The sequence below is a fragment of the Nomascus leucogenys genome, chromosome X (assembly GCF_006542625.1).
Source record: "Nomascus leucogenys isolate Asia chromosome X, Asia_NLE_v1, whole genome shotgun sequence".
NCBI classification, from domain to species: domain Eukaryota; kingdom Metazoa; phylum Chordata; class Mammalia; order Primates; family Hylobatidae; genus Nomascus; species Nomascus leucogenys.
In genome coordinates this window covers 9,614,853-9,628,800 of record NC_044406.1, presented here as the reverse complement: position 1 = coordinate 9,628,800, position 13,948 = coordinate 9,614,853, and the positions used below count along the sequence as shown (strand labels likewise).

The 13,948-nt window shown below is 42.3% G+C and overlaps 1 protein-coding gene across 1 annotated transcript in view; it reads left to right on the top strand.

Moving 5' to 3' along the window:
* Window positions 1–10,863, top strand: part of ARHGAP6 (Rho GTPase activating protein 6) — a 529,902-nt gene extending 519,039 nt beyond the window's left edge. Inside the window, exons 11-13 of the mRNA XM_003261011.3 lie at window positions 4,167–4,432; window positions 6,097–6,177; window positions 8,871–10,863. Of these exons, the coding sequence (XP_003261059.1) occupies window positions 4,167–4,432; window positions 6,097–6,177; window positions 8,871–9,538 (1,015 nt within the window). The 3' untranslated portion in view covers window positions 9,539–10,863. The remainder of the gene's footprint in view (window positions 1–4,166; window positions 4,433–6,096; window positions 6,178–8,870) is intronic.
* The last annotated feature ends 3,085 nt before the right edge of the window (window positions 10,864–13,948 follow it).

Below are 13,948 nucleotides of genomic sequence, written 5' to 3'. Positions count from 1 at the left end.
GTATGTGTATATGTGTTGATCCTGGATTTGCTTTTGACAGATATAAAACAATAGAATGACACTTTTAAAAAAAATCTATGAACTGCCTATGTTATGAGAGTCCTGAGGAGTGAATAAAACAGTCTTTTTTTTTTTTTAATCAGTGGGCTTTCATGTGAGAAGATAATTCTTGGACATAGATTCTTAGGCAAATTTGGCTGCCACTTCCTGACCTCTGCTAAGACAATAAAATGATAGGGAAATATTTTAAGCATTTTAAAAGGCTATTAACTCTAAGTAAGAAAGAGCATTTTACTATTGCTTTGTAATAATGTTGAACACTATTTACCAAATAAATTCTAGAAGGATCCCAACCCTAACTGCCTCTGCTGCTAGAGAGCATGGTATTCAGCATTCAGTCAGCTCCTTGTTTCTTTCACTCAATCCCAGACTCAGGTCAGGAGAAAGGAGAGTTGTTAACAGTAGCTTAGTACAGTGCCTGCCACATAATTAACTCTGTATAAATATTAACTTTTACTCTCCTCACAGGCCAAGGGGATATTTCACATAAGTATATTTCCTAAACTGCTTGCCATGTGTACTCACACTGTATCTCCTCCCATGGCTGGGATACACTGGAGGGTGGGGAAACTTTGAAAAGAAGACATCATCTCTCATTGGATGCCCCCTCTGTCTATGTCCCTGGCTGTGACCCCAGCCATCCCAAGGAGGTTCAGAGCCTGTGTCTACTATGAGACACCTCATCTACCTCTACCTCCAGGGATTCGCTTCAGCCACCCCCGCTGTTTCCTCCCTGATGGAGGGCCCAGCTGTGGTCACTTTGCCGGCTTGACTTAGGAGACTGAACCAGAAGAGCAGAGAACACTACACTGGTCCTTCCTACCCCCCTTTCACTTAAACATGTTCTGATCCACAATGGGACTACACTACATTCAGTTGTCTGGATCCTATTTAAGGCAGACAGAGGAGGTCCAGGAATCGGCTGGGATGGGGACACACTTCCTCCTTCCCCTAACTGTGGCCTCAGTCACCCCAAGGTCGGGACCACCACATTCACTCCCAGGGCAGCCAATGCTGCAGTTTTGGCTACCGTCTTTGGTTTCCCTCCTGATTTGGCTCTTAGCAGACCTTTAGCCCACTGTCGCATCTACAGATTGAGAGAGGAAAATAAGGTTTGGTTATTAGAAGTTCCCAAACATCCCCGTGCATCAGAATCACCTGGAGGGCTTCTTTAAAAAATTTGCTGGCCCCACCCTGAGTTTCCCTTTTAATAGGCAGAGCTGGCTTTCAGGGCTGTGACTCCACACTCAGAAGAAGCCCACGTGTGGTTTACTGATTTGCAGTCGCCATCTTGAAATACGTAACGCTTTTTAAACATGGGGCCTCACATGTTCATTTTGCACTGGGCTCCACAAGTGATGTAGCCAGTCCTGTCAGTAGGTCCAGAATGGAGCTGTAGAATTGGCATTGCCAACAAGTTCCCAGGTGAGACAGATGCAGCTGCCCTGGGATGCACACTTCACAACCACTCAATGAGATCTTGCAGACCTAAAGAATAGAGGAAAGGGACAAGGGACAATGGCCCTCTGCCTCCTCCTCTCTCACCTCTACTTCATCAGATCCAATCAGAGATATTAAAACAAAGGAACAAATAGTGTGGCAACTTTAGTTAATTTTGCTATTGTTACTATTGTCTTTGTTTTATTGCGTGTTGTTTTCACCAAACTAAACGCTCTCATGAGGCATACTGCCTTTTCAGCAGCCCCCCACCCCCAACAATTGATGTAGGTATAATTTTCCCTGCCTATACATCAGTCCAAAAAATTTTTGAAGCAGCTTGAAAAATATATAACGTGAAACAATATCATAGTAAGTAACTAATTAGAGATGCTGTAAGTAATTTGAAATGTTGGGGAAAGGAGAATGATACAAAGAGTGATAAGATGAAGTTGGGATGCAAAACTCACAAAGGCATCCCCAAGCTTAAAAACACCAACTCAATTGGAGCCTTAATTCTCTGAGCCTCTTAGCAGTCATTGGAGACAGAAATACATTATTTATTACATGATTCATGGCTCCATAGGGTAAAAATAACCTACTCATCAGTAGAAACCCAAATGTCCCTAGTGCCAAGACTTAAGGGACATTTCTTCCATCGAGTATCTTTCTTTATGTACATAACTCCTGGCTAAATCTTCAACTTATAACACTTTGTTGAATGTATTCTGTTCTATATGGGTTGTAACACAGATGAGCAAGACATGAGAGAATTATTGGGCTCTCCATAAGCTAAAATACGACCTTTCTAAAACTTTCCTCCCAATATGAGTGGGGCAAAACATAAAACAAAACATTGGTAGCACTGATTTTGTTTTGGTTTAGCTAATGAATTGACTCTCTTTAAGTCATCTTGTACAATAAGGCTTTATGTACTATTATTGATAGAAAAAGATGACATATTCTTACTGAGTAGACATAAGACATTTTTATGAATGACTGGAAAAATGGCAACTAAACAGGGAAAACAAATGAAAGTATCCCAGTAATAAGATTTCTAGCCCTAATCTAACATAGAACACTGATTCTGAGCTGACAGCCATGTTAGCTTCCAGTTCAACACATCCAATTTTTCTCATTTTCATAATAAACTTTCTTTAACCAGTGATAGCCCATGACAACAGATAAGCGTCTATTTGTTTTCTTTTGTGTTTTCTCAGCTAGAATGAGGAAGACTTTTTCCGCTTTAATTAGATAGGGTAGTTAAATAGCCACCTTCTCACCACTTTACAGCAGAAATAGTAAGTTCCTTTTATTTTTCTTTCAAACTCATTGGTGGCCTAAAGATCTGGAAAATCATCCTCATAGCAGTCCTCTGGCTCCTTCCCATAAGATTATGTGATGAGAGTTCAAAGAGGAGGCAAGGAAGGGGCTTCTTTATTCCATGTTGGTAGGAAACGTCCTCAGCAAAAGGGTTCAAGCCCGTGTTTGCCTCAGTTACGGCTGTGGCAGTATCACAGAAGCTGGGATGTTTTTCCACTCGGTATTAACCCCTGCTGGAAACCTCAGACGAAGCTAGATCCCTGTGAATGCACTTCCTCCAGTTTGCATGCCAAAACCATTTGGTTAGGAAAGTGTTGTTCAGGCATGTGTTTACCTTCTTTAAGAAATAAAAAGGTTTTGTTTTGAAAAATTAAGCCAAAAGAGAGCAAAGACTAGTAAAGAGAAGTGAAGTAAGGGGGAAAAGATGTAGGTTCTGGAACTTTTAATCAATCTGTGATTGTTTCCCTTCAAGATGTTGTCAGGGCCAGTTTTGAGAAGGGTAGAAAATAAAGATGTTTCCAGGTAAGACTTCCCATGCTCTTTTCATGTTGCTCAAGTTCTCATTTTTCTGTTCCACATACATTTTCACTGTTATTTCTGTTTCTGTGACAACTCATGAACACAGGAATATGATAATGGTATACTAATTAGTACATCATATCAGTTTGTAAAAGCACTAGTGCCTTGTAGAATCACTTTAGATGTATTTGAATAAAATGGAGTCTAGTGACGGTCATATATTTATTGTTTTTGTCACCACTTTATACATGAAACACTTATTCCCACCGGTGGCATCATCATCTTTATCACATGAAGGATGGATTTACTTACACTAAGTACACTAAGTATTTTGGGGGGGATGGAAAAGTTGTCCAGAAAGCCATAATGAACTTCAACCAAAGTGTCAACCATAGTTTTATCTGAATTATTTTTAATGCAGGATATTGAGGAAGGTGAAAGAGTTATCTACTAGTGTATCCTTACCTAATAGATAATGAGCATCAGACTTTCACTTAAAAATGGAAGCAGGAATGAGTCCCCGAGGCACTTAGCAATGCCCATTGGCAAATGCAGGGCTCCTTGTCAGTTTCATTCTCACCCTGCCTTCTCCATCATTGCCGTTTCCTGTTATATCTGTTGGGTTTTACTGCCCTCTGCTGGTCATATTGTTGAAACCCTTTCACCTCATGGATGTAGATGTCTTGGAACATTGCTCAAAATGGTCTTTTTGTTTCAGCCGGTGTCCATGCATACTCCTCCCGTCATTTGTGTAACAGCCATATTGTTTAAATCTGGTCACTACTTGTTAACAAACTCACACACCTGTAATTGTCTCATTGTGCCAGAAGCCCTGACATGCTGCAGTCGGAAGTTTCCTTTTCCGTGGGAGGGAGGCATTCATCTACAGACTCCAACAAGGCCTCCAGCGGAGACATCTCCCCTTATGACAACAACTCCCCAGTGCTGTCTGAGCGCTCCCTGCTGGCTATGCAAGAGGATGCGGCCCCGGGGGGCTCGGAGAAGCTTTACAAAGTGCCAGGGCAGTTTATGCTGGTGGGCCACTTGTCGTCAAAGTCAAGGGAAAGTTCTCCTGGACCAAGGCTTGGGAAAGGTAACTGGAGCCTGGCCAGCGGGCGCTGGCCAAAACAAGTGACCCTTCTCTTGTTGCATGTGGCATGGTGTGGGGCTCTTCGGACCTTCTCTTCGTCTCTCCCTTATTTGATGTTTCTGTAATTCAACCTGCATTTACCGAGTACCTGCTGAATGCCTACTCTAGGAAGAGGAAGGTGTGGCGAGCCCAGTCGTCGGCTGGGAGGGTCCCTGCAGGCCACGCTCCAATTCTCAGATATCTGGGAAATAAACGCATGCCCAGAGGAGCCACTCCTATTCCCAGCTGATTCTTTTTCCCTCCAGCATCCTAGGAACTTTATGTATACTGGATTTGGGTTGCATATTTGCTAGTCTGAGGTGCCACCCAATTACTGCTGTTACTTTTCTAAAGAAAACAAGCTGAACCTACTATGTATGAAGACAACCTTCCAGAACCAAATAGTGTTAGTATCCAGTGACAAGAGAGCACTAGACTGGGAGTCACAAACCTGCTCTGCCACTTTCAACCTGCAGGATCTCCAGTGAGCGATTGAGCTTCCCAGAGTCCCATTTCCTCCTGCTGTGAAAACTCAGAATGATAACAGTATTTAATTCATTGAGTTTAATGAACTAATCCATGTAAAGCCCTCAACGCAGCACTTCAAATGTAATACGCACTCGATAATACTTGCTGTGTAATCTTGTGTGCATTTCTTACCTGCTCCTTACGCTAGTTGCATCGTCTGTAAAATGATCTCCTGGGAACCTCCTAGGGATGAAGTGAGATAACGCATGTGAACTGCTGAACACGTGGAGGCACCCAGTAGACGTCTGCTGCTATAAATCGTAATTATAATCCCATCATGGGATTGTAGTGAGGATTAAATGAGATGGTGAAAAAGCCTAATGTAGTGCCTTACTCCATAAATATTGATGGATAAGCTAAGGGGATTTATGAGTGAATGCATGCATGAAGACATCCAGTGATACCAATAGCAAAGTATTCCTGAGGGTAGTACAGAAACTCTATTGTTCCTCTAGTTCTATGTTAATGTGGTTAGTGCCTATAAAGCTGTTGTCACCCATCACCCTTCTATTCATTTCCTATAACATGCAAACTTATTATTTTACGGTTCTGGAGGTGAGAAGTCTAAAATGGGTCCAACAGGGCCTCTTTCCCTTCTGGACGTCCTAGGGCACAATCGTTTTCTTGCCTTTTCTAGCTTCTAGAAGCTGCTGCATTCCTTGGCTCGAGGCCCCTTCCTCCATCTTTTAAGCCAACAATCTAGCAGCATCCTCTCTCCTACCCCTCTCTTATAAGGACCCTTGTAATTATATTGGCCCCATCCAGATAATCCAGGAAAATCTCCCCATCTCAAGAACCATAATATAATCACACCTGCAAAGCCCTTTTTGAAAATAACATCTTTGTAGATTTGTGGGATTGTGACACAGATATCTTTGGGGGACCCTTATTCTGTCTACCACGAGCATGATATAGAAAGGGCCTTTGTGTAAATCCCAAATAGAATGAACATGCTGAAAGGTGGATCTGAATAGTATTCTGTTTTGTATGCAACAGGATCTTGAATACAATACTTTGCACAGAAGAGATGTTATTAAAATGTTCATTGATTTTTAATTTTCCTTTTGTGTTATATACCTTTTTATACACTTTTTCCCTAGATCTGTCAGAGGAGCCTTTCAATATCTGGGGAACTTGGCATTCAACATTAAAAAGCGGATCCAAAGACCCAGGAATGACAGGTAAAGTATTAATTTTAAACTTTATTGCATTTACTTTTAAAATTATTTTCTAAAGTTTTCTTTACTATCATTATATTACATGCTTGTCAAACATTATTTGGGAAATGCTGAAAATGGGAGGGGGCGAAACTATCCTTAGGCTTTCCACCCAAATATGCCAATCTTTGACTATATTTTTTTCCATTTCCTTTGCAAAGGTTTTCATAGTTACAGTCATTCTGTCTGTGCAACTTTGTATTATTTTCTAACTTCCATTTTCCAGTTATTCTCCATTATCCTTTTTAAGGGCAAGGGGTATTCCGCAGAGTGCATATTCATAGTTTACAAACCAGTACTAAGTCATTTGAAATTTTTTGTTATTGTTGTAATAAGTTACACTTTCAGGAGCCTCTTTTATGTAATTAATTTTTAAAATTATTAATAGATTCACAAAATTTTGGAAAGCAAGTCAAAGGTTATAAATCCCAAACAGGGAAGTGGGTCAAATATAACAAGGCTTTCCAAGAATCTGGAGGTACAGTCACCTCCTGTTCTGTATGGGACCCACTACCTTGCATTCTGTAAACTGTGGATGGCAGGAGATTTTACACTGCTGTGTGCAAATCTCATCAGTATTGCAAATTAGTGGGTTTTCATTTTTGCTAACTTAAAAAACAAAATTGCATTTATTAATTTGATTTGCATTTCTTTCTTACCAGTATTTTTCAGTGTTTCTATTAATTTGCTGAACTTCCCCCCATTGAATTGTTACTTATATCATTGCCTATTTATGTATGCTAGTGTTTTTTAAATTCTTATGAAGTCTTTATATAATAAAGATGTTAACTCTTTTTCCATATTGTTTACCACTTGCATTTTCTTTTTTTACATAATTAATTTTATCACTGTCTCTTTTCTGTGAATTCTTTCATAAAATTAATCTTTAGTTCAGTGTTGGATAGTCAGTCATCTGTATGCATTTCTTTTTAATGTTATTTCATTGTTTCCACCTTAATTTTTTAATCCATCTGGAATATGTGTTATATATGGTATAAAATGTGTAAATTGTCTGGTTGTTTTATATTTATATTCCCTTTCTCATTGTTTTGTAATATCTCCCATAGTACATTTTAAAAGCACAGTGCATTTTTAAATGTAATGCCCTCTAGTGCTGATTCCTTTTCTAACTATATCTCACTGTATCCTGTGAAGAGCCTTACTCCATTTTCCTTTTCCAGTTTCAGCTGTCACCTGTTTCAGCTATCATTTGTTTCTTTGTAAATACTCACATCCCCCACTCCCCTGTCCCCAACACGGCCTTGTTCTTGTTCCTTGTCTGCTTTTTAAGAAGTGGGGGGCAGAGCAGATTCACAGGAAAATGGTAGTCTGGGTACACATGCCCCAAGGACTCCTCCTTTGCCTTGCAAAATGCGCTGTTATTTCTTTCCCTTCAGTTTCCTAAAGAAAGTTGTATCCTTTAGGGAAAGCTAACTGCTGTAACAACTCCGAAATCGGGCAGTGGCTTAACCTATTACAACTGGATTTCTCCCTCACCGTCCCAGTACAGTGTGGATTGTGAGGGGTGAGGAGGGGTGGGAGTGTGTGAAGGGAGGGAGTGCTGTCTTCCACATAGTCACTAAGGGGCCCAGCCTAGGCTTCACATATCCAGTGGCTCCACCATCCTCAGAGCCCCGGGAGTCTTCCAAGAGTTTCAGAGCCTAGGGAGTCTTCATGCTGGGCTGGTCGTTAGGGAAGGGGGAAAGCAAAGATCAGTAGGAAGGCATTCGTTTAGTTTTTTGTTTTTTGTTTTTTTTTTTTTTTTTTTTTGAGATGGAGATCACCCAGGCTGGAGTGCAGTGGCGCCATCTCGGCTCACTGCAAGCTCCGCCTCCTGGGTTCATGCCATTCTCCTGCCTCAGCTTCCCGAGTAGCTGGGACTACAAGCAGCCACCACCACGCCTGGCTAATTTTTTGTATTTTTAGTGGAGACGGGGTTTCACTGTGTTAGCCAGGATGGTTTAATTTTTTATTTTTTATTTTATTTTATTTTTTTAGTTTCAGGCCTAGAAATGGCTTACATCACATCTGTCCACATTTGTTGCCCAGACCTCATTTCTGTGGCCCTCCTAACTGCCAGAGAGGCTGGAAACTGCCATGTAGGAAGTAAAGGGGAACGATTCGGTGACCACCAAGTCAGCCTTTCCTGCACTGATGATAGGAGAATATGCATAGTGGCTGGCCTGCCTTCTGGCATGGAATGGGGTACTTGAGATTCAAGTAACTTCATTGATGCAATAGAAACATGAAAACATTATAATTTGTATCTCTCCTGGATTACAGATTGCATTGAACAAGAAGGGAATGCTTCTTTCACCTTCTGGATTCTGAAAAGTTTTCCCAGCCATGTAGAGGGGCCCTTTCCTGAAACACAAATTGGTGGCAAAGCCAATTATTAATCTAGTCTGACGTCTCAGCTAACCTGTCAGAGTCTAGGCATATGAATTGAGCTGATAATCAAAAAGCATTTGTCTTTTTTTGTTTTGCTGGGAAGGTTCTTTTCTTCAGGTAGCAGCAGCTAAGAGCATACTGTGCTGTTTCAGTTTTAGAAGTCCGGGGGGACGTCTTAGAAGTGGGAAGGAAATAACAGGATTTGAATCCCCAACAAGGATTCTACAAACTGATTCCATTTCTTGGGCTTTCTCTCTGGCTTCCAGGTTCTTCTGGAGACATTTTTGAAAGCAGCTCCCTAAGAGCGGGCCCCTGCTCCCTTTCTCAAGGGAATCTGTCCCCAAATTGGCCTCGGTGGCAGGCGAGCCCCGCAGAGCTGGACAGCGACACGCAGGTGGCTCGGAGGACTCAGGCCGAAGCCCCCGCCGCGGAGGGCAGGGCCCACGCTGCGGTGTCGCGCGCCTGCAGCACGCCCCACGTCCAGGTGGCAGGGAAAGCCGAGCGGCCCACGGCCAGGTCGGAGCAGTACTTGACCCTGAGCGGCGCCCACGACCTCAGCGAGAGTGAGCTGGATGTGGCTGGGCTGCAGAGCCGGGCCACACCTCAGTGCCAAAGACCCCATGGGAGCGGGAGGGATGACAAGCGGCCCCCGCCTCCATACCCGGGCCTGGGGAAGCCCGCGGCAGCGGCGGCCCGGATCCAGGGGCCCCCGGAAGGCGTGGGGACAGCCACGGACCAGGGAGGCCAAGCAGCTGAGCGAGAGCAGCAGGTCACGCAGAAAAAACTGAGCAGCGCCAACTCCCTGCCAGCGGGCGAGCAGGACAGTCCGCGCCTGGGGGACGCTGGCTGGCTCGACTGGCAGAGAGAGCGCTGGCAGATCTGGGAGCTCCTGTCGGCCGACAACCCCGATGCCCTGCCCGAGACGCTGGTCTGAGCCCGCACCCAGCCGAGCCCCCCCTGCCCCGAGCCCCCCGCCCTCCAGCCCCGGGGGGACCGTGGGTGGTGGCCACTGGCACACTTAGTGTTCTTCTTTCACACTTCTCAAAAGCGACACAAGAGAAATCCAGTTCACCTACAGAGGTAGAGCACTCACGCCCCCGCCATTGAGAATAAGGTTCCATTGCGTAGCCAGCCTTAGGAAAAACAAACAGAACCCAAACCAGATGGCAATGTCCAATCTAAAAATGTCCCTCTTGGCTCTATAATATAAGATACAACTCTTGCTTTGGTATAGCCTAACCGTATTTATGTCTCTTCAGTTTTGACTATTGTATATTCTGTAACAGATTATGTATAATCATATATGATATATTCACAAAGAGAAAACAAAAAGAACTTTTTTTAAAAAAAATCACTTCACTTATATTAAGCAATGAGATATACTAAACAATGAGATTCTATAGAATGTTCTAGAATGTGCACAAGCGGGTTTCTGTGCTTTTGCCATAGCTTTATAATTGGGGATAACCCTTCCTTCGATACCTAACGAAAACACTAACAAGAGGAAACAGAATATGAGAAGCCATATTTTTATATAGGAGTCAGATACAAAAAGAAAAATCACTGAATGCTTTTTGATATTGAATACGTTTTCAGGAAAATGCTAAATCTGATAGATTACGAAATATATTTTTAGAACTTGTTTAGAAAGGATTCAGTTAACCAAACAAGAAAAAGGCAGTGCCTCACAAAGAAATTAAGAAGTTGTCTGTCCAACGTTACATCAAATTCAGTTTTATATAGGCCATATATAATATATATTTATAATGTATAATTTTTATGTATTTTTCAAAACTACAAACTGGAATCCAACTATAAAGTGTTTAAGAATCTACATAGAATATTCAAATTATAGAACATGTTTTTTCCCTTCGCCCCATAATCAGTATTTGCCAAATTACATCCAATTCTTTAAAAACTAAATCACATTTGGTAAAAGGCCTACAGCTTTGTACTTACATTGTGCCAAAGGCTGAGGGAATGTTTTCTTTCGTAATTTTATGTGTATTGTAAAATGTTCTACCGTACTTTAGTAGTTTGAAGTTTTTCAAGTGCATTAACTATTTTTGACCAGCAGATGGCGAGACGCTTCAGTATTTTATGCATTTTTTTTCACTTCTGAAGTGTATTATAAAAAAAGATTTTTTTTTTTTTTTTTATAAAACATGCTACTCTTAATTTTCATGTTGGTGATGAAATTTCCAGTGGTGTTTCTTAAGGTTCTATCTTGTGCCATGATGAATAAAAAGTTAAGCAAAGGCTTTGTTTCCTGGCTTTAAATCTCTTGAATGAATTTGCATCACATTTCAGACATATTCTTCACTATCCACAGATCCAAGTGTAATAAATCATGGCAATTCTATGCATATACATATATAGCAAAAAAGCTGGTTTAAAAATATCAGATGGCTTTGGGACATCAACTCAGTGACACCAAAGCATTTAGAAATGTATAATAATTTGTTGCAAGTAAAGCCTGATTTCCTCGACTGTTGAAGAGGTGGTTTTCTACAGGACTGAAACTCAGGTTTCCTGAGTTTCCTGAACTGTGTTGGGCAGCTGTTTCCCAACGCAATTCCTGTTAAGTTACACCTGCTCTGTGGGCCTTAGATGCCTAATTTGCTTCAGGGCCGAAATAATAAAAGCTAGAAGTGGCATGTGATATTTCTTATTTGGGGAATGGTTTGAGATAGCTTCAGGCTCTGCCATGAGGTCCAGCACTTCCATCACTGGCCGGGACTCAGGGAGGATTTGCCTGCAGACCTCTGGTTCTTCCTGACTGCCCACACTCAGCCAAAAGTTGTCAACAAGATCCAGAGGAAATGCTGCTTGGTTGTGGATCGCAGATGGCTTTTCTGTGCCACCTACTCTCATCCTACTCCTGCTGATGCTACTTCCCTGGCTTTGAATTTGACCATGATCTGATCAGTTCTTTCCCTCCTTCCTAGATTGGATGGCCTGATAAATGGGACTCTCTTTCTACCACGTTCTTGCTAGAGTAGTCCTATTTTTTAAAAAAACATCCAGATCAAATGGCCCTGAAGTTGATGCCTATGTCAGAAAAGGTCACGAAAAGTATGTCCATCTGTTAATAGATCTAAAATAAGCAGTCCAGAAAACAGGACTCACAATATCTTTTACATATATCGCAATATTCGCTCTCCCTCTCTTTGTACATTTAAGCTTAGGGGCCGTATCTTTAGCTTAGTGAGTTACAGCTTGTTTTTTTTTCTTTTTTGAGATGGAGTCTTGCTCTGTCACCCAGGCTGGAGTGTAGTGCTATGATCTGTGCTCACTGCAACTTCTGCCTCCTGGGCTTAAGCAATTCTCCTGCCTTAGCCTCCTGAGTAGCTGGGATTACAGGCGCACAACACCATGCCCGGCTAATTTTTGTATTTTTAGTAGAGATAGGGTTTCCCCATGTTGGCCAGGCTGGTCTCGAACTCCTGACCTGAGGTGATCCACCCGCCTCGGCCTCCCAAAGTGTTGGGATTACAGGTGTGAGCCACCGTGCCCGGCCTTGTTTCTTAAATGCCTTTATCATATTGAAAATAAGCAGTTTAAAAAAATCATACATGAAACCCAAAGACCTGAGGGAAATTATCCTTTCTAATACCTTATAAATGATATAATACCTGACAAGAAAAAAATAAAAAACTCTTTCAAGCTGGCCAAAACCCCTTTAAAAGGCTGTTCAAGTCACTCATTCCCCATGAACAGAGAGCTTCGACAAGCATGAAAAAGCTTGTGTGTCACACATGTTTCTCCATCTATGAATACTCTGACATTGACACTGAAACAATATGAACCATTGTTTTTGTGTCTCTGGCAAAGGGGCCAGAATGGGGATGGCAGAAATGGCCAAATACGAATTTGTCTTGATCCATCTAAGTAGCTATTACCATATGTTTGTTGTGGGTTTTTATAGAAAAAAAAAAAAAACCCTCTTATACCAATGGAATTTGTGCAAATTGAGGAAATTTCTAAATAAACCCAGCTTGCTTCTTTTCTTATGCACATTTTAATACACATCTGCTTGGCAGAGAAACAGCATTGGGATTAAATATAAAGGGACATCAGAATAAAGTCCAGGCCTGTGGGGTATGTCGGCCTGATAAGCAAACTGCAGGAGGTAGATTATACTGAACTGAGAAGAAAGGAAATTACTGAAGAAGAGTTACACAAAGGTTAAAACAGGACATCTCAACTGAGAATTTTAAAACAGAACTAAATCAGTAGCAAATGTTCTTCAAGGGAAAAAAAAATACAAACCAAGGGAAAATTTCGACAAAGGTTAGAATTCTTCTTCGGCACAGTCAAGGTGACAGACAGATGGTGTCATGGAGGTGGCAAACGGCAGACCGTGGTTTCTGGGGTACCCACCCCTGACCTGGTGGGACCCTCAATTCACCAAGGTACATCCAGTGTCAGCTCCAACTGGAGGCCCCCAAGAGGTCACCAAAGGACCAGAAGCATCTCTAAGTTCAATTCAACCAGTATCTTTTCAGCTTAGGGTGACCAACTCATCCCAGTTTCCCCAGGAATGTTCCGAGTTTAGGAAAAAACAAAAAAGTCCCATATCTTGGACACAGGCCATCCTATGACTCGGCAGGGTGGGGAAAGGTGGCATGGGGGATCCAGGACACTTGACCCTGGCATCTCTCAAGTAGGGTAGCCAAATAAGATACAGGACACCCAGTTCAATTTGAATGTCAGATAAACAACTGATCATGTATTAGTATCAGTATTCCCATGCAATACCTGAGACATAATTATGCTCAAAAAATTATTCTTTATCACACATATTGCATGGGACATACATTAAAAAGGGATTTGTTGTTTATCTGACATTCAAGTTGAACCTAGCACCTATTTGCTAAATCTGGCAACCCTAATCTCCAACCTTAATACCCCACCCATTCCCCAATGACCTGCTTGACATTCTCGCTGAATGTCCCTGGATGCCTCAACCATCCTGAAGGACCAGTAAGCCATGTTCTCACCAGCCACCACTCCCATCTTTATGCAGATCACCGCTTCCTGCTCCCCACCGGCAGCCTGGCCTGTGATCCCCCTCTTGTTGCCCTACTGTGCACGTGTTTACTGTTTGCACCCCACTCAGAGTGGGCCCTTCCATCTCTGGCCTCCCATCCCTCCTCCATACTGCCACAGTTTATAGTTCTGAAGCACACATTGTGTCAGAGGCCCATCACTGCTGAAAAACCATTGATGCCCTCCTGCTCCCAGATATACAGGACAAAGTCCATACCCCACCATAACATCAACATACTCCGCGATCTGGTCTCATCTACCTCTGCCTCTTATCTCTCCCAAGCATGGCACC